Source organism: Sebastes fasciatus, chromosome 2 (genome assembly GCF_043250625.1).
Source record: "Sebastes fasciatus isolate fSebFas1 chromosome 2, fSebFas1.pri, whole genome shotgun sequence".
In the NCBI taxonomy this organism is placed as follows: Eukaryota; Metazoa; Chordata; class Actinopteri; order Perciformes; family Sebastidae; genus Sebastes; species Sebastes fasciatus.
In genome coordinates, this window is record NC_133796.1 from 43,094,403 (window position 1) to 43,122,221 (window position 27,819).

The 27,819-nt window shown below is 41.2% G+C and overlaps 1 protein-coding gene across 9 annotated transcripts in view; it reads left to right on the forward strand.

Annotated features, from left to right (window-relative positions):
* LOC141760937 (C-myc promoter-binding protein-like) overlaps positions 1 to 27,819 on the forward strand; it is a 210,316-nt gene that overhangs the window by 73,039 nt on the left and 109,458 nt on the right. For 8 of the 9 annotated variants that reach the window (XM_074624069.1, XM_074624057.1, XM_074624078.1 and 5 more), the window contains exons 6-11: positions 17,556 to 17,851; positions 20,665 to 20,731; positions 20,937 to 20,995; positions 24,147 to 24,291; positions 25,096 to 25,271; positions 26,317 to 26,417. In XM_074624069.1, coding sequence (XP_074480170.1) covers positions 17,556 to 17,851; positions 20,665 to 20,731; positions 20,937 to 20,995; positions 24,147 to 24,291; positions 25,096 to 25,271; positions 26,317 to 26,417 — 844 coding nt within the window. Of the gene's footprint in view, positions 1 to 17,555; positions 17,852 to 19,398; positions 19,479 to 20,664; positions 20,732 to 20,936; positions 20,996 to 24,146; positions 24,292 to 25,095; positions 25,272 to 26,316; positions 26,418 to 27,819 lie in introns of those variants that run through there. The other variant, XM_074624107.1, reaches the window with a different exon arrangement.

Genomic DNA, 27,819 nt, shown 5'->3' on the forward strand with positions numbered 1-27,819 from the left:
ATATAAACTATTACTCTGTTAAATATTTTATTAACCCTCCTGCTGTGTTCATGCTAGACCTTTGTGTCCTTTGTCAAAATTGGCCAACCAATTATAGCTGTTTACAAATCTACCATAATCCTTATATTATAATCTATTACCTTAAAAAGTAGGTGTTAGCGCTAATGAGCTAACCTCAGTTTAGCTGTTAGCTCGTTATCGTTACAATGTGCTTTCTTTAGTAATATTGCTACTTAAATCTAGCATAATCCATTTCTTACAATCTATTACTATTTTAAATATTTTTATTAACCCTCCTGTTGTGTTCATGTTTTTCTTTTTTACTCATTACTGTAAGAGTTGCTTATTTTCCTGTATCTGAAGATACTATTCCTGAAACCTTTTGTTTTTTTCTTATCAACCAGTAAGCTACCGGGATGATGGAGAGTGACCCACAGGCATTGGATCCAAATCTTTGTATCATCTGTGGAAACCTGTTACAGAAATCGAAGAAACAATATCCGTATGTAAAGAATCCCACGGTAGAAGGCCTTCGAAAAATATTAAATGTCGCCGAACAGAGAGGAGATGATGTCCATAAAACTCTGCTTCCACATAGAAAGGCCATACTCTCCTTAAAAAAAAAAATGTCCTTTCATGTATCATGCAGAGCAAACTACTCTAGTAGGACAAACATCAATGTACAGCAAGTTACATCTGCCCAAACGGAACCAGTCTCATCCAGAAGACTAAGAAGGGAAGACACAACATCTTTCACCATACGGAGAGACTGTTTCATTTGTGGTAAGGATAGTATCAGACCAGAATGTCTGACACCTATCACAACAGGTACAGGAAAGTGTACAAGAGACAAGGTCCTTAATGCAGCATTAGAAAGGTTTGATGAAGTCATACATCATCGGTTGCTTTCATACACAGATCTCTTTGCTTGTGATGCCAAATACCACAGAGGATGTCTTGCACACTACATTTCTGCTAGAAACATAGCAGCAGCCAGGCACAAAAATGAAGCCAAAAAACAGCACACAGTCTATGAAAAGGCCATCATGGAGCTTATTGAAAACATCGATAAAACATTATTGTCAGAAGACATGGAAGTCACAACTCTTCACTCTTTGACTAATAATTATATTGACCTACTGAGGAAAGTTTGTAAGGACCAAGATGAGGCAAATGACCAAGATCATTCGTATAAATCCTGGAAGTTGAAAGAAAAGCTCCTTCAGCATTACAATGACAGGCTGGTATTTGTTGAGCGTGCTGGAAAATCTGACTTGGTGTGCTCTGGGAATATGTCCATTGGACATGCATTAAGAGAAAATGCACGACTTGGAGACAATAACACGACTGATGACTGTGAGACAACACTTCCACAGACACTTCAATGTCTTTCTGATTCACAGATTTTACACAAGGCTGCAGAAATATTGAGGAGAAGTATGGAGAATGTTGAAAACGAACGTCAGTTCTATGTTGGCAGTGATCAGCTTTCTCGTCTCCAATGCAGCAAATATGTACCTGACCTCCTATATGACTTTGTGAATTGGTGTGTTGATTCAAGAGCTCATAGAAACCACCAAACATGTGTTGAGGAACCATCTTTAAAAGAAAATCTCTGTGTTATCACAATCTGCCACAGTCTCATTGCCCAATACCGCCACATTCAAACGCCAATCACTCTGGGACTTGCAATTCTTATTCATCACGAGTTTGGAAGCAAAACATTAATCAATGAGCTCAGTGCAATGGGCCACTGTGTGTCTTATGATGAGGTCAGACACTTTCTCACATCAGTGGCAGCAGACCAGATGTCAAGGGTTGAAAGTGGTGTCTACATCCCTAATGGTCTCTCTGATGTGTCTGAACATGGGATTGTTGATGCAGCCATGGACAACTTTGACCAAAACGAAGACACTTTGGATGGGAAGCAGACAACTCATGCTATGGCAACTGTTGTGTACAGAAGAGGCCCCATCTCCATGGCAGAGAAAAGCATAGCAAGGATTTCACAGAGATCTCTAGCTGCTTTAAACACCAGTGACTTGGATGGGAAAAAACTACACAGGTAAATGTGTTTTTGTTTGGATTTGATTAATTAAGTGTTGTTATGGGTATGTGTATTTTTTATTAAAGTGAGTATCTTTTACCAATCACATGTAATAGTAATGGTTCATTGGAAGGACACTTTTGATGAATATTGTGACATAAAATGTTTTATAAGTAATGACTGTGATTATAAGCAACTTATTATTTCAATTTTGATTACAGGTATATCAAACCACCAAAGCGACCAGAACCACCTGAACTTCCCAAACCTGAGATGCTGGACTCAAACACTGCAATCTCAATAGCAGCAGACAGAAAAGATCTAGTGTGGAAACTTGTCCGAAATGTAAGTGAGAATCAACAGAATGTCCCAGCATGGTCTGCATTCAATGCCTTCACATCAGATACCTCCTCTGCTGTTGCCACTGTTCTCTACATGCCTTTCATAAGAGAATCACCTTCGGATCTGTCCACTATATATACAGCTATGATACGACTTGTAGAGCTTGCTGAAGAACTAGGACAGCACCACATCCTTGTGACTGCAGACCTTGCTATCTATAGCAAAGCACAACAGATCTTGTGGAGCAAACCACCCTCTTTACAAGAGAAGATAACAATGAGACTAGGAGGTATGCACATTACCATGGCTTACCTGGCAAGCATCGGCAAGCTCTATGGTGACGGCGGCCTCTTTGACATACTGACTGAATCAGATGTGTATGCTGAGGGAACAGCTCGACAAATAATTCATGGCAAACAACTGGCAAGAGGAGTTAGGAGCATTAAACTAACCTCTGAAGCTTTGTTCAGGCTCTTCTGGAAAGCAATGCAATCATGGCTTAAAAAAAAAGCCCAACGCCCAATGACTGGAACACAAGAGCAGCTCCTGAGAGATGTACAGCATGCATTCCATGCTAATGACAAGACCACTGCGAAACAGCTTACCAGTGAATTGGAGACTGATCTTACTACGATCCAGAACAGTATCCAAATCTTCTCAGATGAGGGAGTTAAACAATCAGCAAACTTTGCATATTGGTTAAACTTCATGAAAGGAGCTGATCTGTTGCTGCGGATTCTCCGTTCTGAGCGTGAAGCTGACTTTCAACTCCACCTGAATTGCATGTGTGAAGTCATCCCTTGGTTCCGAGCTGCTGGAAGGGCAAACTATGCCAAGTACATGCCAGTGTATGTAGCAGAAATGAAAGCCCTTGAACGTCAACAACCAGAAGCATACGCATTCATGCACCAAGGAGGATTTGTTGTCCGCCGGTCTGAGGAGCGAAACTTCAACTGTGTGGCTACTGATCAGGCGCTGGAGCAAACCATCAATCGAGAGGGAAAAAGTCAGGGAGGAGTTGTTGGCTTTACATTACGAAAGGCAGCTCTCACAAGATGGCTAATGACAAGACATGTAACCACAGCATATGTTGTTGCCATGAAAGACCTTTGTGACCCTGATGAGAAGAGTTCAAAAGCCCATAAGGAACATGGAGCATCCAGAATGGACAGAGATGAGAGAGATGTACAAAAGATAATGGCAACTGTGGAGGAGATGCAGAACCCTTTCGACCTTGATAGCATTCCAGAAGAATTGATTAACATTGTCACAGGTCAGGTTGCTTCTGAGAATGTTGCAAAAGAGCTTTCATGTTTCCTTCAAGATGGGGCAAAGCAAAACACAGCCTTTATTGAAGAACGCCTGGCAAAATCCACAAGATCAAGGAGCTTTTGGGACCCGGAAAAAAGAAAACACTGTGCAACTTTCATAGACATGAAAAAGTCATTTGAGGCCAGCACACGAAAGGTTCATATGGACTCAGATGTGCTCTTCCGAAGGCTTCTGGCTGTTTCCAGGCAGAGGGTGGTGTCGATGGAAACTGTGATGTCTCATGAACTTGCTGCTGTCCCCCCGTCTTTGTTTAATGATGATGGAAGCTTGAGGAAAACAACAAAGGCCGACTTTGCTAAGGCAATTGAGTCTGTAGTTGAGGAGATACAGCAGCTACAGAATTCAGAGGAACCATCTGCGTACATCATTGATGGCATGGCTCTTCTGCAGGGTCTCCACGACTCAGACTTTGAGACATTCAATGACCTAGGTGAAAGCATCTGGAGGAGGATTGCAGCCTTAACAAGAAAGGATGGCTTCAACTGTGTGGCTATGATCTTTGACAGATACGACCATTCCCCATCAATAAAAGACCTTGAAAGGAATCGAAGAGGCACAGTTCAAGTCAAGAGACCTACATACGTCATCATAGGAAAAGCAAAAGTTCCTAACTATAGAAAATACCTCAAGTGCAGTGCGAACAAAGCTGCACTATGCAGCTTTGTCAGCAACTACATAGTGGATACAGCACAACAGAGCATCTCATCAGAGAAGACTATTATTTTGGCAGGAGGCTTTGAAAATGGTGAGGAGGTCAAGATGGTCAGCCAGTCAGGGGTGGAAAACTTGGTAGACCTATACAGTAACCAGGAGGAGGCTGATACAAGATTGGTGTTACATGCAATACACCTTGCACAGTCACATTCTCGTCTAATCATCAAATGTGATGACACAGATGTACTTGTTTTGCTTGTCTACTATGCAAGCAAAGGGATGTTTGCTTCATCTACTGTCTACATGCACTCTGGACATGGCCCAAGGGAAAGATTTGTCCCAATCTGTGCTATTTCACAGAAACTTGGAGCTCAATTCTGTGAATGTCTACCTGCATGCCATGCCCTCACAGGCTGTGACACCACAAGTAGCTTGTATAGGAAAGGGAAGACAACAGCTTTTACTAAGCTGAAGACCCACCTCGCTGATTTACAAGAAATGACAAACTTTGGATTATCTGACAGCTTGGAGGAAGCTTTGCCTGTGGCAAGAAAATATGCCCTCCATCTGTATGGACAAAAGAGAAAAGATAACGGGTGTCCATGCACTAGCCTTGATGAGCTAAGATACATTTTGGCATCCACAACCAATACATCAGTGGCACAACTCCCCCCAACTGAAGATGCTTTCAAGCAACATGTTTTGAGAGCAATGTATCAGACAGCAGTGTGGCGTCACAGCCATCTTCCAAAGGCACTTCTCTGAAATCCCATTGGAAAAGGCTGGACTATCAGAGAGGACGGATCCATTGAGGCCACAATGTTCCAGACACCAGCTGCTCCACAAGAACTCAGAAACATTACACACATGTACTGCAATGATGGGACCTGCAGTGACCACAGAAAATGCCAGTGCCTTTCAGTGGGATTGACGTGCACTGAGTTTTGCTCATGCCCTTTTCCTGATTGCCCAAACGTGCCACATTTTGTCACCGGGGACAATGTGGATGGGTAACATGCTCCATTCAAAAGATGGAAAAAGCAAGACAAAAATAAATCGGGGAACATGTGTTTCTATGGGTGTAATATTTTCATAATTAAAGTGGCAGTAGGCAGAACGTTTTTGGCATCATTGGGCAAAATTTCTGTAACAACCTGTCAGCATATTGTAATTCAAGTGTTCTAAGAGAAAACTAGACTTCTGTTCCTCCTCATGGCTCTGTTTTCAGGCTTTAAAAAATCCAGCCTGTGACAGGAGACCTTGACCAATCACAGGTTATTTCAGAGAGAACGTTCCGATTGACTGTTTATTCAACGGAGGCAGCTGTCAATCACTCACAAACTGCGATCAAACTGTAAATTAAGCAGGATTGATCAAATATGAATTAATATTCTGTTACTGTAATGCCTATTTCTCTCCTCAAATGTTGTCAGAATCATCTTGTAGTGTACTGTTTAGCTGTAAAATGAGAAATTTTGCTCCGGCTGGTGGGCGGTGCTTGGTATTTCCTCAACTGATCTCAACATGGCTGCCGGGTCACAAACTTTCTCATTTTACAGCTGGTACACTACAAGATGATTCTGAAAACATTTCAGGAGAGAAATAGGCATTACAGTAACAGAATATTGATTCATATTTGATCAGCGCTGCCTAGTCAGACCGTTTGATCGGAGTTGGTGAATGATTGACAGCTGCTCAGAGACGGCAGGCTCCAGCTCTGCTCTGATTGGTTGTTTTCCCCCGGTGTGTGAAATCTTGCAGATGCCGTTAGGAGCACCGGAGGACACAGGTACTTATTATTTTTTTCCAGATTACCTGTCTCAGGCACTTCTGTCAGGATATAGTGACCGTTACATAAAAATAACTTTTGTTTAATCATATTTGCTGCAATTCTACCCACTTCTGCTTTAAGTTAATTTTGCCAGTTCAAATTGCTACTTTTACATCCAGTACATTTATGTATCCCTTAAATTAAAGTTGATACAAAACTGTCAATAAGTGGTCTGTAATAATTTACACTGAAGACTGAAGATTCTACATTGACTGCAGATATGCCTTTTACCCCCATTTCATGCTTGGAACACGTCATACATTTCTTAATATAGATTACTGACCATACCTGCTACAGTCACATATCATATGTTGCTGGATTCATCACAGTCATACCATTCCAGCAAACCCTGACTGATGTTTCTGGGACAATCCCAGCCAAAGCTACCTAAAAGTAAATGAATAAATTCATCATAGACCTTCAAATTTGATATTTCCGCTTATTGTACTTATGTGTTTGTATTACTGTATTTCCTCAATGCATCAATATATTCACATTCTGTTTCTTTACACATGTAGAGGAACCCATTGGCCACTATCACATCAAATTTGGGATCAATCAGAGCTGGAATTATGAAATTACATGAGTTTTTGTGTACCATCTCCCATTCGGCCTGGCTTCATTTTGCGTTTTTTTTATTTATGGGTTATGTCACAATATCTGTCAATTTAACCACTTTTGCAGTAAAATATTTTTATACAAGAATCCATTTCATATGTGGGAGACCTAAGAGAATATGAAAATCATTGTTGTGCTTTGTTCTACCTCCGGTAGGGGTATCTCGAAATTTTGGGGGTCTTCCCACTAGCCTACAATACTCTGCATGCCAGAGGGGAAAGTGGGTCAGGCATGCATGATGCCTTTGTCAGGTGAAACACTTGTAGCTCCACATATAGTGTAGTGTTCTTTTTTTAGGACGAGCCTGTTGGCTGAAAAAAAAATTAAACACAAATAATGTAGTAAATGCATTAACACTTTATTAATTAATTTATTAAAGGCAGGGTTGACGATTTTCTCCAGTATACACTATCTGTTCTATTGGTTGAAATAGATCCATTACTGGTGAGCTCTGAAAAAGGAGCAGAAAAGAGCCGTTATCTGTAGCTGCTGTAATCCTGTAAAAACGTCACAGACAACCATTCACGCTCACATTCACCCCTACGAGACATTTTGAGTCAACAATGTACCCAACCTGCATGTCTTTGGACTTTGGACTGAAGGTGGAGAATCGGAGAAAACCCACGCTAAAACGGGAGAACATGCTAACTCCCCACAGGACCCCGAGCAGGATTCTAACCTGCGACCCTTTTGCTGTGAGGCGGTGGTGCTAACCACTCCAAAATAAATGAATAAATAAATAAATGACTCGATAAATAAATAAATATGCCATTAAACGTAGCAAAAATAATATTAAAAATAAATGTAGTCATTAATTAATTGATAAAATGTGACATAAATTGTTTTAATTTGCTGTTTTATTTATTTACCTTTGTATTAATTCCCTTATTTATTTAGTCTCCTGTTTAACTTACATTTTTATTTATTTATTTATTTATGTATTTATTTGTATGAATTTTTTATTTATTTACCTATATATATTTATTTATTCATTTATTTTTGATTTTGGCAGAGTCTGTCCTCCATAGGTTTTAACCCAGTTTTGTTATCCTAGCTGGGTCACTGTGCAGCTGTGTCTTTAAGCCGAGTCATGTGGTTGTTGGTCACTAAAACAAGATGATCACAATGATGTAATGATGATCTACATGATCAAGTGAAAGGAAAGAGCTTAGACCAGTAATGCGGAGGAGAAAATGATTAACAGAAATTAGAGCATTTTAATTCAGTTGAGACAGAAATACCAAGATACTTGTACTAAATGAAAACGCTTTAAGAGACTTTCATTTAATTTTTTTACTTGTGTGATTTTCTTTTATACGTATTTAATTAGCATTGTTAGAGGGAGTTTAAGACCCAAGATTTTCATTGACAATAACTGCTTCTGTGATTGTTGTGCATTTGATTATAACTTGAAAACCTGAAGTTTAAGTTTAGGTTAGGATGTAGTGAGAGATAGGTTACAGAGTGTTTTCAAATTCAGTTGTAACACACTTAGTCCATGAGCCAGACCCCCAAAATTTGGTCGCCGTGCCACTTTGGAGGGACCAAGTCTCATGGTGATTTTTTTAAAGGTCTATGTCCCTAGTGTTGGGAAATGCATGATAGCATTGCAGCAATGGTAGCTTTCTATGTGCTATCACTCCTTTTTTCATCCCTCCATCATTCAAATTTTCACATCTTTTTTCGCCATTTTACACATAGATCCAGTATAAAAGAGGGAAACCAACACACAATATCATGAAGTCATATATCATTGTAAAGCTTAGACTATAATCTGTCCATCGGTCACATTGTCATGACACTGAGGTCAAGAGAATTTGACCTTTGACCTCTAATGCTGTAATCGGGCAAATTCTGAATGCCACTGCAAATGCCCTTATATCTAACTTCATATTGATCTGATGTGCACATGGATAGTTCCAGCATAAAGAGTACAAAAAGAGCTTTAAAATGATATATTACATGAATAACAACAATAACAACATTTCTTATCAGAATAAATGTAACTTTGTGCAGTTTGTATCTGATAGAATATTCAGAACTTTGCATTGGATTCTGTTATTGGGGGCAGTTTGTAAATGACTTTCTTAGCAGCAGAAACACAAAATAATACAAAAACTCTAAAAACTTTCCTAAGAAATGTATTCTCTACCAGGTTTATCAATTATTTGATGTGTTCCCACTCTTACCCTGTTGTCAATATAAACATGTTACAACTGATTCAGTAGCAGTGGGTTATAATCCAGGTGATATGTGAAAATGATGTTCACTTTTTCACAACCACATGAAACTTGGTACACTTGAACAGTTTGGGGCCATGAACATTTTCAGATATGGAACCATCGCAAAAACGCCTCGTGGCAGCCATGGCGGCCATTTTACTTTCCACCATAACCAAATTATGTATTTTGCATCATATCTCCTGAACCCAACACGATAACACAGAAAAGGTGATTTCTACCCCTATGTTTTGATGGCCAACATTTACAATGATACCATACACAATATCATAAACTGATCAGGTGAATAGTTAATGGTGAATTCAGTGATTTTGTATGAAGCAAATCACAGTATCTGAGAACCTATGGCTAGACTTTATTATATCATGTCTGTTGCATGTTAAAGCGTAATCCTTTTGTTCATTAACCCTGACAATACAGTGACTGTGAACATTATTCAATATGACCTTCCTTAACAACTTAGCTTAAAAAGAATTCAAGGACGATAGTTGGCTCATCTAGAGCGATATGATACGAGTCATCCATCCATCCATAATCCCGTTAGGGGTCGCGGGGGGCTGGAGCCGATCCCAGCTGACATTAAACCTTTTATTTGAAAATAATAAAAAGTGAAACTTCAGAACCCGCTGCTTCAGTTCTCAAGATAAAAAGCAGTGCAATATTTAACAAAAAATAAAGTAAACCAACTTCTATTCAAGTTAAATAAACAGTGGTTTAACCTGCTCCTTCTGTTCTCATTTTCAAAGCAAAAGGTTTGCCATGAATGATTTCAGAAAGAAATAATGTTTGCAGTAATGTTAATTTGGGTTATGATGGTTTATATTTTTTGGTATTGGTATTTTCTAGTGTTTGTGATATTGTCATTTATTTATTATTATGTGATGTTGTTGATTTGGGAGATTTGGGTCACATGGATATGGGTGGTACTCATAGTTAATAAAATGCTGTTCACCCGAGGGAAGAGAGGGTGAGTGGGTCGCCGTATTTTTTGATGACCGCTATTTTCTTTTGATCGCTGTTGATTATCAAGATTTTGTGCATGTTATAATAAGTTGATCATTTTCATTTTGTTCAACGTATTTTCGAATCTCAGTGACTTACTTTGGTAGCATATCGGACAAGCAATCCGGGCCCAACCTCAGTCTCTCAGCAGCTTTTAGTTTGTTTCCTGAAGTCGCTACAGGTAATAATAGTAGTAACAATATTTAACAAAAAATAAAGTGCAGCCAACTTCTCTTCAGGTCGAATGAACAATGGTTTAACGACCTGCTTCTGTTCTCATTTTCAATATTAACGGTAGAGCAATAATATTTAGGGATGCACCGATACCAATACCAGTATCAGGTATCGGGTCCGATAGTGTGCTCATGTACTCGTACTAGCAAAACGGTTCCGATACAAAGGCACCGATACCACTTTACGGCAGCGTGACGTTAACCTCTTGTCAAATGAGCAGGTAACGTTAGGTGGGGGAGCAGCCATGTCAGCAGTTTGGAGTTATTTTACGGTAAATGATGAAGAAAAAAGCAGAGTAGTCTGCAAACTATGCTCTGCTAAATTGTCAAGAGGAGGAGTGAAAAGCAGCGCATTTAGCACAAGCAATTTGATAAAACATCTTAAGAACCAACACAACGCAGCGTTCAAGGAGTTTGCTAATGCTAGCAGTTGGAAACAGCAAAAACCAACTTTGCAGCAAATGCTGGGGAAGCGAGCAACTGCTCTTGATGACCAGTCGCTGTCAGTTGTTGATAATATGGGATTTTGCCGTCTTGTCAGTGTGCTGGAGCCGAAGTATGAGATTCCCAGCCATCGCCACATCACAGAAACCGCATTACCAAAGCTGCATGACTTTGTGAAAAAGCACATCAACTGTCTGTTGCAGGACATTTTGGCCTTCAGTTTCACCACTGATATTTGGACTAGCAGTGTCAGCCCAATGTCTCTCATCAGTTTAACTGCGCAGTGGATTGATGAGGATTTTACTCTGCAGAGAGTCGTTCTACAAGCAAAGTAGTTTCGGGGGTTTGCACACTGGCCAAGCCATAGCAGGTGCGCTTGATGATATGCTACAGACGTGGGGCATTCCAGAAAGTTTTGTTCACGTTGTGCTCCGGGACAATGCCAGAAACATGATAAAGGCCATAAGTGATGCAGGACTCCCCGGCCTGCCGTGTGTCACTTACACCCTCCGGCTGGATGTTAACGAGGGTCTTTTGGCACAGAGAAGTACTCTTATCGGTACTCAGTATTGGCGAGTACCCAGATGTAAGTTCTTGTACTTGTACTCGAAAATAAGTGGTAACGGGGCATCAGCTGCATGCAGTGGGGCACCAGCACGCAGAAATATTTCTAGCATATTGGGCAGCCTATATGGTACTACCTCATGTTTTCTCAATTTTACGGCCACCATAAAGGGCGCCAGTAAAGAGCTCCAGGCCTGGCTCCCAAAGGTGGACAAAACAGGCCTGCCAGGGAAGTTTGAGGCCTGGATACACCAGCACTCCATACGACCCCAGATCTTGTGGCTTCTGCAGGTGTATACAGTGCCTATAACAACAGTCAAGTCCCTGGAGAGGAAGATCAGCAGCTACTTGTGAAGATGGCTAGGCCTACCCTGCAGTATGAGCAGTGCTGCCTTGTATGACACCAGTAACATCCTGCAGCTCCCGAACAGTGGCCTCGCTGAAGAGTTCATGGTGTCACTGACAGGGGAAGCTCTCTCCTACGGAGAGTCCTGGGATCCAAAAGTGGCATCTGCCGGCATCCAAGTCTGAATAGGCAGGAGCGTCGACAAAGCACTGGAGGTGGCTGAGTCATGGCTGAGGCAAAGGTGGGGTCCGTAGCAATGGGGTGTGCAGACATAGGCTTCTTCCCGGTGACCAGGGTCGACAAATGTCCAGGGCAAAGAGTTAGCTGGATGGTAGGGATGGGACTGCAAGGAGCATAGACTAGATGGGAAAGTGCACTGCAACGAAAGATCACCTGGTCAAATATCTGGTAAGCAGACTTCCACCAAATCAGGTTCTTAATCCAGGCTGTTGACGATGTCCTACCAAGTCCAGCAAACCTTAACGCTATCGCTGCCGCCATGACCAAGTGCTTAACACAGTCAATGAGAGTGTAGCCATCAACACCAGCCAAAGACCATCAGGTTCCTCAGAGCCGGAGAAAAGCCCCACCTACAACCAAGAGCAAAGTCTGTTCTCCTCACCACTGCCACTGACTGGCAACTGGAAGGGAACTTGGGCAAGCAGCTGAAGTTCCCAGCCTGGATAACATCAACACGGCTTCAACAAGACACGATCATCATTTCAGAGTCTACCAAGCAACTGATCATGGTGGAACTCACAGTGCCTTGGGAAGAGCGTATTGATGAGGCCAGTGAGAGGAAGCGAGACCAAGTACCAGGAACTTGTGGAAGAGTGTAGAAGGCAAGGCTGACGAACTCGCTGTGAGCCCGTGGAAGTGGGCTGCCAAGGATTTTCAGGGCATTCACTCTGCAAAGTATTTGGGCACTGGGCAGTGGGCATCACCGGGGAGGCCATAGAGAAAGGCCGTCAGATCCTTTACGGAAGCTGCAGAGAAAGCCACTAGACTGGCTTTGGATCAAGAGGCTAGATACGTGGGCGACTGCTGCTGGGACGCAAACTGGGGTCTGATCAACCCTGGCTGGGTCGCCTGGGCGAGAGTGTCTGATGTTGAAAGACCCAAAACACTGAATGACCCCAGGTTCCATCACTGATTATGCGTCCCAGCGCATCTGCAGGATGTATCTTTCATCTTTGTGTTTGACACATTCATTTCAAGCTTTAACTTGTTACGGTCATATTGAATATTGATCTCCTCTTTACAGTCACTGTATTGTCTGGGTTAATGAAAAAAAGGATTAAGCTTTTCAAACTCTATACAACATGCACATAACTGACATGATATTATAGTCTAGTTAAGTTGTAGTAGCTAAGTCTAGCCTAGGTTCTCAGATACTGTGATTTGCTTCATACAAAATCACTGAATTCACCATTAACTATTCACCTGATCAGTTTATGATATTGTGTATGGTATCATTGTAAATGTTGGCCATCAAAACATAGGGGTAGAAATCACCTTTTCTGTGTTATCGTGTTGGGTTCAGGAGATATGATGCAAAATACATAATTTGGTTATGGTGGAAAGTAAAATGGCCGCCATGGTTGCCACGAGGCGTTTTTGCGATGGTTCCATATCTGAAAATGTTCATGGCCCCAAACTGTTCAAGTGTACCAAGTTTCATGTGGTTGTGAAAAAGTGAACATCATTTTCACATATCACCTGGATTATAACCCACTGCTACTGAAACGGGGCCTCATCAGTTGTAACATGTTTATATTGACAACAGGGTAAGAGTGGGAACACATCAAATAATTGATAAACCTGGTAGAGAATACATTTCTTAGGAAAGTTTTTAGAGTTTTTGTATTATTTTGTGTTTCTGCTGCTAAGAAAGTCATTTACAAACTGCCCCCAATAACAGAATCCAATGCAAAGTTCTGAATATTCTATCAGATACAAACTGCACAAAGTTACATTTATTCTGATAAGAAATGTTGTTATTGTTGTTATTCATGTAATATATCATTTTAAAGCTCTTTTTGTACTCTTTATGCTGGAACTATCCATGTGCACATCAGATCAATATGAAGTTAGATATAAGGGCATTTGCAGTGGCATTCAGAATTTGCCCGATTACAGCATTAGAGGTCAAAGGTCAAATTCTCTTGACCTCAGTGTCATGACAATGTGACCGATGGACAGATTATAGTCTAAGCTTTACAATGATATATGACTTCATGACATTGTGTGTTGGTTTCCCTCTTTTATACTGGATCTATGTGTAAAATGGCGAAAAAAGATGTGAAAATTTGAATGATGGAGGGATGAAAAAAGGAGTGATAGCAAATAGAAAGCTACCATTGCTGCAATGCTATCATGCATTTCCCAACACTAGGGACATAGACCTTTAAAAAAAATCACCATGAGACTTGGTCCCTCCAAAGTGGCACGACCAACCCCCTGGCTCATGGACTAACTAGACCAATCAACAAGACAACAACGAGATATAACAGAGATTACAGATAATATTGCAGTCCTGACACTCAATCCAGCTTGTATGAAGCAACTTGCAGAAACTTCAGCACCCAACAGATGACTCTTCAGTCATAACCCGTTATCCACCATCTTTAATTGATCGTGGCAGCTCAGATCAGGCTGGGATTATGCTTTTGCAGAGATACAGGTAAATATCTTTGCAAACATACGCAGGGATTCTGCGAATCTCAACAACACGTAGTGCGGACCTGCGCGTCATCCAACATCCTATTGAGAAGTTTTCTGGACTTTTTCCGTCAGAGTTTGGGTGTATATTTCAGCATAGTACTGCCACAAGTGATCTTCTAGCAGAGCAGAGGAATCAAAATTCCTCTTCAAGCCACTTAAAGGGACTGTTTGTAACTTCTTACACGTATAAATCGGGTCGGTGTTTCCTATGCGCGCTCACGTGTGGCCACACTGCTCCAACACAAACTACACGGAAGCACAAAAACTGCAAAGTTCTATCTAGTGAAGCCCGTCTGTTAAACAGGGTCAACTCTTCCTGCTCCAACCCCCCCGACCGCAGCCAGAAGACACAGGGGAGACCGTAGCCCTGGTCTAGATCTAGTCTCTGCTGTACTCTGCTTGCCTTCACTCACACGCCGCGCCGTTCTCACTCGCTCCACCTCTCACATGCATGCACGCACACTACACACTGCAGAAGACGGCAGTCTAAGGCAGGAAACACAGTATCAGCATTGATTCATGGAAAGACCTTCGTCTGGTCAGCTCACATTACTGCCAAGCAGCTGAAATATAGAGTGATATTGTGCTTTTAGCTGACGTGAGTCGCCTCACTATCTTGATCGATGCTCGTTGATGTCTATGTAGAGCGAGCACAAGCGCGAGCAACAGGACGCTGACTTTCATTGACTTAAAGGCCACAGGTATCGCTGTTAACAAGACATTTCTGATTCTTACAAACTGTCCCTTTAATATTGTTCCATCCATTTATGTTAACAAACCAAATTCTTTCATGCTTGTTACACGGACTTGTCTCTGGACTTGTCTCCGGACTTGTCTCCGGACTGAAATTGATTTCTGTTTCCTGATTTCTTCTATGTTTTTGCTCCACTGTAGTTTGCTAATTGTGACAAGTACATTACACTCCCAATATGTACAACTCTAAAAGAAACTCATAGATAGATAGATAGATAGATAGATAGATAGATCGAGCGATCGATAGATAGATAGTAACTTTATTGATCCCGAGGGACATTCAAGTTTCCAGCATCACAGTTGCACACATAGTGCAAAACATGTTAGTAAAAAGGCACAAATGTGTCCAAAAGACACTCGTGGACTTCCACTTATATGCAGCCCGTAGAAGCAGAATTCCACTTTAAGACGCCAAATACACACACAAACATTCTTGGTTTACAAATCCAAAAACAAGCCCCTTCCCGCTGTGCTGGTCTGTGGGTTAGGAAGGCGGCCCAGTTGGGACAAGGCTTGTGTTGACACATATTAGTGATTTATGTGGAGACAAACACATCCAAAGCCTACTGATGTTTAGAAAGCAGCGGCTCTGCTGAACAAGGCCAGTTAGGGGTCGGCAGTGGTCGCTGGTGCCAAAGCGTTCGCGGCCTGCTGCTGCTGAGTCAAGTTTTTGTGTGTGTGTGTGTGTGTGTGTGTGTGTGAGAGTTATACTTTGGAAGGCCTGCTGCAGCACATGCAGGGGGATATTTGGTGAGGACAGTGTGTATTGCTGACTTGTGTTTTTTACTGGCCAAGGTCAGAGGGAGAGTCAGCAGGACTCTGGCAGCCTGCAGACTCCATGTTGAACTGAGGAGTCACCTGTTGACCCATGTGTACACACACACACACACACACACACACACACACACACACACACACACACACACACACACACACACACACACACACACACACACACACACACACACACACACACACACACACACACACACACACACACACACACACACAGAGGCGTTCTCAGTTCAGTCATCTGCAAACAAAGACATGGGCCACCTCGGTCCATTTCGGGGGAAAATGTTGAAAACGGACTCCCACAGCAGATACGCCAGTTAGCTTTGATCGGAGCGTGAATTGGGGAAAGTCTCATATTTCCAGGAAGCAGAGGGGATTTATTTGGCCTAATGCTGATACTGGCTCAACTAACTGCTGTTTGTTTGTCCGCAGTTGGCACTCGTGGTATTGATGTTCAATAAAGGTTAAACAGAGTTGCACTGTACTTACTTTATTTCTATTCTTATTGATGTGTATTTATTTAATAGTGCAGAGATGATTCAGAGGACTGCCTGAGAGACTGGCTGATCTTTTTCATCATTAGCTTTTCTTCTGGAAGTGATTGTTAAACATTGACAAGTAGTTTTAATTGCACTTGGAAGGTGAGGATGTTTTGGATTGTTCCCACTTCTTCAAAGAGCCGTATGAGGGTTAAGACTTGGTTTTAGGGTTAAGGTTAGAGTGAGCTTGTGTGACGTAAAACCATCATTTGGCACATGTGTAAATATGATCGGCAAACAATCTGTTATATGACACTGATTGTCTGGTTACCGGTCAGGGCTGATCAGCTGACAACTGGCCAGTTTCCATCAGCTGCAGATCAGTCGGTGCTTCGCTATGGCAACTATTTTGATAATTGAATACTTGTTTTAGTTGTTCTTCAAGTTAAACTGTGAAACATTTGTAGGTTCCAGCTGCTCAAATGTGAATATTTGCTCCTTTTCTTTATCATATGTAGTTGTGAATGGAATATATTTGGCTGTTGGTCTTTTGATCTGATTAAACAAGATTCAAGATTCAAACAACTAAATTGTCTATCACATAATGATAGAAAACTATCTTAGGTTAGGAAACCACCCATGAAACACTCACATAGAATCACATTAATACACAAGCAATTCAGTAAATATATAAGAGTAGGTATGCAAAGCAGCATTCAAAAGTTGTGAAAATGGATATTGCAGCGTGAATGAAAGAGTTTTCTTTTTGGCCACAGTGCTCTGAAGCAGCTGCCTGAATGGAATAGCTGAAGCAATTTGAAGACTTTGCAGATCTACTGATAAGGAGGAAAATACTAATTTGTCAAAGCCCTAATGCTAATGAACGCAGAGAGGTTGTAGATGTAGTGAGAGGTGCATTAAAGGAGAGTTTAAGTGTAGTGACCTCTGAGCTGCAGCAGGCCAACAGACTTGCTTTGCCAGTTTGACCTTGTTGTGTCTGTGTGAGTGTTGCATCATAAATTTCTATCTGTGTAACAAGGAGATACAACGTGGCTTCAGTTTTTTAGAAAGGTCTAGTTCATGCAGTTACTGTATGTGATACATCTGCAGATGGAGATCTGTGTATCCAACAGCTCTGTCCCCTGTTTCAGGTCTACGGTGCTGCCATTCAGTTCTACGAGCCCTTCCCGCTGGAGTGTCTGACTGATCAGCAGCGCTCCCAGCTGGGTCTCCTGAGCCCGGATCCACATAAACCCTCCTCCTCCAGCCGTACGGGGACGGCCACCAGCAGCTCCACTAACAGCACCACCACAACCCCACGCTCCGTCTACACCAACAAGTGTATCTGTATGCTCTCCCACTGGCCCTTCTTTGATGCTTTCCGCAAGTTCCTCACATTCCTCTATCGCTACTCCATCTCCGGCCCCCATGCCCTGCCCATCGAGAAGTGAGTTCTCTTTTTATTCTCTTACTTTCACCATTTTATGCTCTGTTGAGTTCTTGCTAATTGTTAAATTTTACACATTGCAAAGTGGGAGGAGCCACTGGTTCCAGAAGTGTCTTAATCCCATTCTGTATTCACATTTCAAACAATGTCTTTAATGTTAATGGACATAGAAATACAGAACTCTTCCAGATCATATAGGTTTATTGGTGTCTTCAAATGAGGTTGTGTTTACCTTGTTCACGAGAAGAGTCCATATAACCCCCCCCCCCCCCCCCCCCCCTTGTGGTATTCACAATCTCTTAAGTGGAAAGTTTCTGAAAGTTTACGAGTTGTGACATGTTTGTTGACGTTGTTAGAAATGGTGGAGGCGATGGAGGTTCATTTTTCGGTGCATAATGACTTAATATATTGTAATTTTAGTTGTATATTGTTTTTCTTCGTAATTTTATAATATGTTTGAGGAAAATGTTGATATTCCCAACGGCCTCATCTTTTTCCTCTGTCATTATGTCTTTGTATTTCCTGCATTATGTTACCGGCTTGATAGCGTGCTAAATTGTTAGCCTCTGTGGCTTCTAGATGCCGACAGTAACGTTAATATTGACGTTGCTTAGCGGCGGTGTTCTCATAACTTAAACACTTGAAGCATATAGAAATGCAAGTCCATTTACCATTTACCAAAAGTTCTAACCACCAATTTGAATTACTTCAACTTTATTTCAGAGAAACACGGTTTTGTGTGTGACTTTAGCATGGCGAATGGGTCTAAATACTGCAGTACCTATGAGCCTCGGCCGCTGTTTCTATGGAGAAGAGGCCAGTCAGATGCTTCGTTGTTGCACCGTAGTTACTCAGTTAATAAAAAATCAACCCAGACTCTAAAAGTAAATATATTTAAGCTGCTAATCTTACATTTTTGTTAGCGGTGCATGTCACAGAATGTTAAGCTTGTGATTGGATATTTCTTGCCAAAATGCATCCTTAAAGGGTAACTTCTGTATTTTTCGACCTGAACCCTATTTTCCCATATTATTGTGTCTAAGTGACTAATGGGGACAACAATTTTTTAAATTGGTCCAGTATTGATTAAGGAAGAGCACTTTTGACGGCAGGATTACAATCCTAATTGGATTTGGATTGTAATCCTTCTGGGCAATTCTGCACCGTCAATTTACGTTCATTAAAAGTGCTTGTTTTCACCTCTGACAGGCTTAGATTGTTATTCTACGTGTCTGACAACATTGTAGAAAGGACCCTACAGAGAAATCCAATGTTTTTCTTACCTTTCACTTGATCCAGTCTGTTTGTTATGTGTCCAAGTCCCACTCAAGGAGAAGTCTCATTGTGAAATCTCACAAGAGGGTTAGACCTCATCCACTTTATTGAAATCATCTAAATATTCAGCCATGACATTGAAAATCTTTCTAGATAACACTAAGCTACGCTTTCTGTACTCCAACACAACAAACTCTGTCAGCACCGGTGCCCAGTGGCACTCCGCTCTCCAACTCTCACTCACGTTTCCACCGTTGTCTTCTGGCAACAAGTCACCCTGCGCCTTACAGAATGAGACTTCTCCTTGAGCAGGATTTGGACACAATGACGAACAGACCGGATCAAGTGTAAGGTAAGAAAAAGGTTTTATTCTCTGTAGGATCCTTTTCATAATGTTGTCAGACACTTAAAATAACAATCTGAGCCTGTCAGTGGCAAAAACAAGAACTTTTAGTTTAGCGGCTGCCATTTGCATGGGAAACGTGAAAACGTGAAAAATCCTTAAGTTCCCCTTTAACTTCTCACCCTAAGTTTTTATGTACACAGCAGTGGGCTCTGGCTCTGAAAAGTGAATCCTGAAGTGCCTTAAACTTGCATTCTTTCTAACAGCCAGCAGGGGGCGACTCCTCTGGTTGGATAGAAGTCTATGAGAAAATGAGCCTACTTCTCTCTTGATTTATTACCTCAGTAAACATTGTAAACATTAGTTTATGGTCTCAATCACTAGTTTCAAGTCTTCTTCAATACAGCATGATGTTCATTTAGTAAATGATGGTCCCATTTAGAGTCACATAGACGATCAATGCTGTAGAAGTGCTCCAACTGTGAGTCACGTAACCTTGTCTATGGGAAAAATGAATGGGACTTTTACTTGTGGAACCAGGGGCGCCTGAAATAGCTCTTCCCATTTTGCAACTCTATTATTTCAGACAATTTATTCTGTTGAAATGCTGTCTGATTACCTGATAATTAATAATAAGTCCCATTCGGACGGGATTTAAATCCCTGACCAGTGTAGGTAATGTTAAAATCTCCCCACCTCCCCTCGACAAATAAAAGGGTCCGAATGGGGTTTAAAACAGATATGTTAGTTTTTCGTTGACAAAACTGCAACATTCCTGTACAGCAATGTACTATATGGTGTCAACCTTACTAAATCTAAAAAGGAGATATCAATATGTGATATGCATTGCAACTGAGGGACTGACAGCAAAGCCTGATGTTTAATGTTGATGTTGTAGTTGAAATGTTTTCCATCTGAACACCGGAAGTGTCTTGGTGTTTGCGAATGTTACGTGTGGGTAACAATACACCAAATAACAAAATAGGTCCAGAAATGCAAAATCCATCACCTATACCATTCTCTCAAGTTGTTTTAGGTCATATATTTACTGCAGTCTGACAGAGGACTCATTCTTTTCATGTTTTACTGCTGCTCATATCTCTTACCCGTCTGAGAGGGGTGCATTGACGGATTATTCAGCCGCCAACTGCTGTTATTTTTGGCCTCACATCCCCGTTATTCTTCTTCTTCCCAGGCACATCTCTCATTTTATGCACAAAGTTCCCTTCCCTTCCTCTCAGAGGCCTCGCATCCTGGTGCAGGTAAGTTTAAGTTGCAATAGTAATGTGAATGTTTGCTGCATAGGGTGCATGTTAGAAATGGGTATTGTTGTTTTCTGAAGCTGTTTAGGATTGACTGTGGGGTGCAGCAATTTAGCGTCCTCCATTATGGATTCATATTTCAATGATTCAGTGCAGGCGTTTGTTTGCTCGGTTGGTTTTATCTCACTTTCCAGCTTTTCTGCAGCTTTCCCCTCATGACAGCCTGATGTTGAGCCAGCCAGTATCTTCTCCTTTACCGCTCAGGTAAGAGCAGCTGCACACACACTTTTCTGCTGATATATGACTGCACTTTTTTTGTGTTAAAATGTGAAGGAATTATGTATTTTGTTACTGACTGTCCCAATGATGCAGTGTATATACACTAGCGTTCAAAAGTTAATGATGTCCTTCCACAAAAGCTTGATTGTGTCCAGTCAGATGTCTGAGAAGACTACTCTATGTTTGAATGGTCTTTCATGCTTGGAGGTCGCAGAAAGTCCTCTTTACAAATGGATATTGTTTCGTTTTGTACATGGAGAACAAAACGCTGTACAATGGTTCAACCAGACTGACAAAATGAAAGGGCAGAAAGAGACAAAGATCCCCTTCAGCAACAGTTGAATACGAGTGGAAGAAATCATCATTCATTTGTAAAAGAAACATGAAGCTGAGCATCAAAATGTGTGCAGATTGAAACAGGAACAGGTTCCTGTTTCAGTGTCAAGGTCAAAAATAATGCAGCCTAGAACCAGCTCAAATTAACAGCTGTAACATATTGCTTCAGCAAACTCTTTTTCACACTTCACAATAGAAATAGAAGGGTAGTCTAGGGTTAGCAATAAGTACAGGAAGAAAATTGATTCACCTATACAAGGGGTTTCCAACACGTCGCTCGCGACCAGTAGCTCATGACCTGTTTCTGAGTCGCTCGCCAAAGGTTCAAAGAATATTTAATAGTGATGTGTCGATCGCGAATGAGCCGGCTCTTTTAAGTGAACGATGGAAGCCGGCTCCCGTCCGAGAGCCGTTTTTAAAAAAAATGAATTCAAGGCAGAATGATAGGATGATCTTCTCCGCGCCACGGGCACTCCATGCACTGACTGTGACTGAATGTTGTGTTAATGACGTGCGTGCCGTGCCAGTGATGACAGACAAGGATCATACCATCAAGCAGGGAGGGGCGGGGGTGGTCTACTCTACATGTACAGAGCAGGAGGGAGAGGAGGAGAGAAAGAGAGAGGAGTTTGGTGCGGTGCGCTAATAGCAGACCAAAGGAGTGACAGTCGGAAACGAAGCAGCATCTGGATTAATTAACTTAATTTAAGTGATATATGTGCACACATACTAATCATAGGTCAAAACAGCGCTGAATTTGGCTGAATTCTAAAAGGCAGAAGTGGTAAAACGAAGAGCAGTGTAATGAGTCGGTTGACTTCAGCGATACGGCCCAGCTGGCTTGCTTGAATGTCATAAAATCTAAGTTTAGAACAATACTGACAGATGAACATTTAAATGATACATTTGAATGATGTTCATAAGAGTGAACCTAAGTGGATCCACTCCAGCAGACACCTGTCTTGTTGACTCCATGCAGCGCCAGTCATCTCACTAACTGTTAAAGACTGAATGCATGTACTACATGCATGTGAACTACAGATGATGAAGGGAATGAGAAGGGAAGTGATGTGATGCAGTGATATGTGGACAGACAGTAAAAAAAGTAACAACATAGTTTTGTTTTCTATGACATTAATGTGATGTGAATGTAATAGTGTGAGCTTGACACATTGAAAATGTAAAGAAATGCATACAGAAAAAAAAACATGCACGTGCTGCTGAATTTAAGATGTTGATGATGTCAAAATGTGAGTGTTGGATATCAACACATTCTAAATGTTCACACAAAAGAAGCTTATTCAGCTGGTTTGGGTGGAGCTGAGCGATGTGAATAAATGTTACTAATAATATAAAATATGAGGAGCTCTCGGACACTTTCATTTAGTCAAAGTAGCTCTCAGAGGAAAAAAGGTTGGAGACCCCTGGTCTATACTGTATATCGCTATAAGCTATATAGTTATAGCTATAGCTTATAGCGATATATACTTTTTTCGACTTTGAATCAATATATTTGCTTCATCTGAGTCTATGTGGAGGTAGAGTAGTTACCGCTTTTATTGTTGTAGTCTGAGTAACGCGACGTTGTACGCCTTTCAATAACCAAAACAAAGCCGCTGTGAGCCCAGACGAGAAAGCAGCAAACGGTGGAGGGTCAGCGTGGATACGACCTGCACCCTCCCATGTTAAATCCAACGTGATAAACACTACACATCCAGTTAAGGATGGAAACACTTTGGGTTTCACACATTGAAGGAACAGTAATTGGTCAAGCCGGCCGTCACTCTCATCTCAAATCAGCCGACGCTACAACTGTAGAGCACCCATATACTGACATTTCTGTTAAATGCATTCAAACGGCCCGATGGAGCTGACCATGGATGGATAAAGAGAACGGAGCTGACGGGAGAGCTAGCAATGGATTTGGGGAAGTTAGTGGAAGTAACAAATATCACAATAGATCGTAATATCGAATCGCAATACTTAGAAAAATCTTAACGAATCGGCACCCAAGTATCGTGATAGTATGGAATCAGGAGATAGGTGTATCGTCCCAACCCAAGTTAGCACTATTGGAATATCAGCTGAACATACTATGGACTGACAAATCCCAGTTTAAACCTCTTCAATCTAACCACTGAGTAGACTGCAGAGGTGCCAGAGAAAAACCAACTAACTCTATCAGTTTCACCATCGTGGTTCAATAACGATCGAGGGTCACTGATGCTTTTCTGGACCGGAAAACAAATCCAACATCCAAGCTCAACAGTATTCTCCTCTGTCATGCAACACTATGGGGACATGGACTAAATGGAAGTTTGAGTCATTTCATTCTTCTTCTTTTGGCGTCAATTTGCCATCTGAATTATTCTGTTTTTATACTATAATTATACTGTTGTATCTGTTTATGATCAAATAGTTATTATTGAAGGAAAGAAGAAATACATCAATATAACAGCTGATTACAAACGTTTTAATGATAGTGTATGTACATAGCAACATAGTTCACATACCATATTTGTTTCAATCTTGGAGAATTTCCGATGATTTGTAAGACTGGTATGTTGAAATCAGTTTGATACATGTACAATGAGAAAAAATAGTTTTTAAATACAGTATATCATCCTTTATATATTATCCATTTTGAGCTCCCTTCATACACTAGAAAATAGAATACAGAAAATGTCTATATCACGATATTATTAGTCTGAAGATTATTTTTGAACCCAAAATATGTTCAAGGGCCAGAAAAGGTTCTAGGTATCAGCGATATTGTACATTTTTATTGTGTTTTTCGTAGTGGCGGCCGATTTTCCACGCTGCTCCAGAACCTCGGACCAGAGAACGCCGTCACCTTACTGGTGTTTGCTGTCACTGAACATAAGATCCTGGTCCACTCGCTACGACCCGCCGTTTTGACCAGCGTCACTGAAGCTCTGGTGTCTGTAAGTTACTGCTCATTTATTGCCCCCTCGCCATATTGGCTTCACACTCTGCCATCCTCTTCTAATGTCTAATATGGTTGTTAAAGTCACTGCGTTGATCACTATTGTTTGTGGAAACAGGCAGCTAAAGTCATAAATTGTGTTTGAAGTGAGGGAATTTTGGTTCTTAGCAGAATGTTGTCTTCAACCTATTTTATTTACATCATTAGATGTAGAGCTGCGCAATATGGCAAAAATCTTCTATCACGATATACAGTAGGTCATTTCATATCTCGATATATATGACAATATAACATGTTTTCTGTTAGTTCATCATGAAATAACCACATGCTAAAGCCTGTTTTTGTATACTCCCGTGTGAATTAAATACTTGACAACTAAAATGCACTGAGGATTTTCTCATTTAATCAAGAACTTTAGTGCAAAATTAACATAACTGTTTCAAGAGAAATAAAAATATTTCCAGTTATACAGTGACAATGTTAACATGCGTGCACACAAATACAGAGTAATCAGATTCAGACAATAGTTTGGTTTTGCTGATTTGATTTAGTTTGTCCTTGTTATTATCAATTTAGACAACATAATTGTGTACCATGATATCTCAATATATGATTTCATCATGATACGATTCCATTGAGAGATGATAAATTATCATATTGAATTATTGCCCAGCCCATAGTAGGCTCAACTGTACTGCTAACCATACTGTTTACCTCTTTGAAATCATTCTAATAAACCTGCAAAATGTAACAAGGGATTCATCGCTTCCTTTTCATCTCACTTTATCTTTCTCATCTTCAGATGATCTTCCCGTTCCACTGGCCGTGCCCGTATATTCCTCTGTGCCCGCTGGCGTTGGCTGACGTTTTGAGCGCCCCCTGTCCGTTCATTGTGGGAGTAGACTCTCGCTACTTTGACCTTTATGACCCCCCACCAGACGTGAGCTGCGTGGACCTGGACACAAACACCATCTTCCAGTGAGCACAATACACAAGAGCCTTCCCATTGCTGTTTAGGCAATATATTTTTTCCAACTGCTGTTTTTGTCATGAATGTTTCACCCAGAACGCAAATAATACGCTGTTAAAATGCAATGTAATTTTTTTTTCAAACAATCATGTTGTGCGGAACAGACATATTCAAAACGTACACTATAGTGTACAGCAACACGAAGGCTCCATACTCCATGACGGCAAACTTCATTACTCTTTTCAACCTTGACAAAAGCACCGCAGACCAGATCCACTCCTTCTGTTCTTACCTTTCGCAATAAAAGCCCAATACATATACACTGTGTAACTTTTTACCAGAGGAAAAATCACTCCGAGCATTTCGCTAAATGGAAACTCAATAAAATAGCTGACAGTAGTTTTTTATACAACAATTTACTTCAGACAGACTGCCAGACGCTACTCTGGGTCAGTAGGATCCTGGTAGTTGGTCCTGGTATTTGAATCTTTTATTAAAAAAGTGTTGCAACTGTTGGAAATTCACATCGCTGCCGGTATGAATAGTTTTGATGCGAAATATTTGCAGGCGAGTATTTTGCATTTTCGTGTTGTTAATGGTTACGCCCCCGGTGTGTAAAGGCCTTTTAATCCGTCTTTGATACTCAGTTGCCTTCTCATGATGAGTATTGAAAGGATTAACTACAGCTAGGGCAGTGAGCCGCACATATACTGTACAGCACTTCCAGCCAAGAGCTCAACATCATTCCCTTTGCTGAACCTTGTTTTCAAGACCACATCACTGCCAGGTGTTCTATGTTTAGAGACCAGGCCGTTTTCCTGCAGCCTGGGTGGAAATGATTATCTTTGTAGTGTCGTACTCCTTTTAATATGAAGAAAATGCATTTTTCTGATGACTCAGCGAAAGGTCAGTAGTGGTGCACATAATGTTTTGGCCTCATCACCAGCCAGACAGCATTAGGGTGGTCTGACCTCCGCTGGTCTGACTGCTGTCCATGTTGGTTTTGGCCCCTTCAGTCGCTCCACAGCTCACTGTACGCTTCTGTTTTTTCAGCAATGAAGATAAGCGAGCCCTCACATGGAAGATCCTGCCAAAGAAAGCCTGTAAAAACCTGATGAATGTGCTGAGCAATCTCCACCAGCAGCTGGTTGATGGTGAGTTCTGAGCTGATAAGACAAATGATTGTAAAAATGTGTGTTGATTTTGTTGTATCGGTGTCATGATCAGTCCTGCATGTAAATGCACTTTCAGCAAACGTTTCCACTCAGTGGTTCTTTTTATTTTGTGTTCAGTTGAATAGAAGGAGTCACTTTTTCAAAAAGTTCAAATTCAAACAAATTCAAAGGCATAATTTGAACAAACCCCTTAAGGGTATTGCATCTTCTTAGGGTGTTTTCACACTTGGTCTCTTTCAGCCCTCCAAACAAACTCGGAGCAATTAGTCAACACTCCAAAAGAAGTCCGACCCCTCTGACACGAACCAAAATCAGACCTCCTCAGGAGGTGGTCTAAGTATAGTTCGCTTGAAGTCGGCGTTTTGGTTCGCTTAACCTGTACATTGTGAACAGAAAGTGTTCCGGGTTCACTTTAGGGATGTCACAAGAACCGATACATCAGTACCAAGTCGATGCAAATATTCTGAAGACGTGACGGTACTCGTTTTTCTACAGTACCGCAGTATCGCATGTACTGTCGAGGCTCAAGACTAATGCAGCATGGGACAAAAGAAATGTGTTTGGATTTCGGCGAGAAACTTGAATAAAAACAGTTGTTTGTTGGAGAAAGTACCGAGTCCCTTTTCTGTTGGTTCACTCTTTGGTCCGCTTTAAAAAGACTGAGTTTGGTTCGTTTAAAAAGGACAATATGTGAAAACACCCTTAGACTATATTTCTACCTTTTCTGACCTTCAGTGTAGTGCTGACCGATAAATCGTATTTTCATCGTCATCACAATATGAAGATGCGCGGTAAACACATCGCAAAAGACTGCCTGAAACTCGATGATTAAGAAAAATCATTATATGAAGGGATGGTTACCAAAACCCGGTATTAAACGGGTCCCAGTCCCAAAGACCGTAACGTTAATATTTATTATCACGCTGCATCCTCTCTGCTCTGTGTTGGGGCTGTGGAAGAGTTCTCCATGCACGCTTGCACGCGTGCACGCACGCACGCACGCACACAGCCCAGCCTCATATCAATACACCTGTTCAACAAGCATAAACATAATTTACACATGTAGAAAAGCAATATTTCAATCTGCTCTGTCCGCAGTCTCTCATCCACATGTTTACACACGCACAGTGCAGTAGCTCGGCTGATAGCCAATTGTTACAAACAATTGTAAGCTATTTTGTTGTGTTGCCTTTTAGTGAAGGCTCTGAGTGACTTTAGTTCCCTCTAGTAAGAAGTGTTCCAGTGTATGTGTCCAGTGGTTTATTGTGAAGCGGTGATGTTGACGAGGTTGGAGGTCGTCTTGCTGCAGACTACAGAGCTTCCGTGTTATTATCTTAAAGGTCACCTATTATGCAAAATGCACTTTTCCATGTCTTTTAAA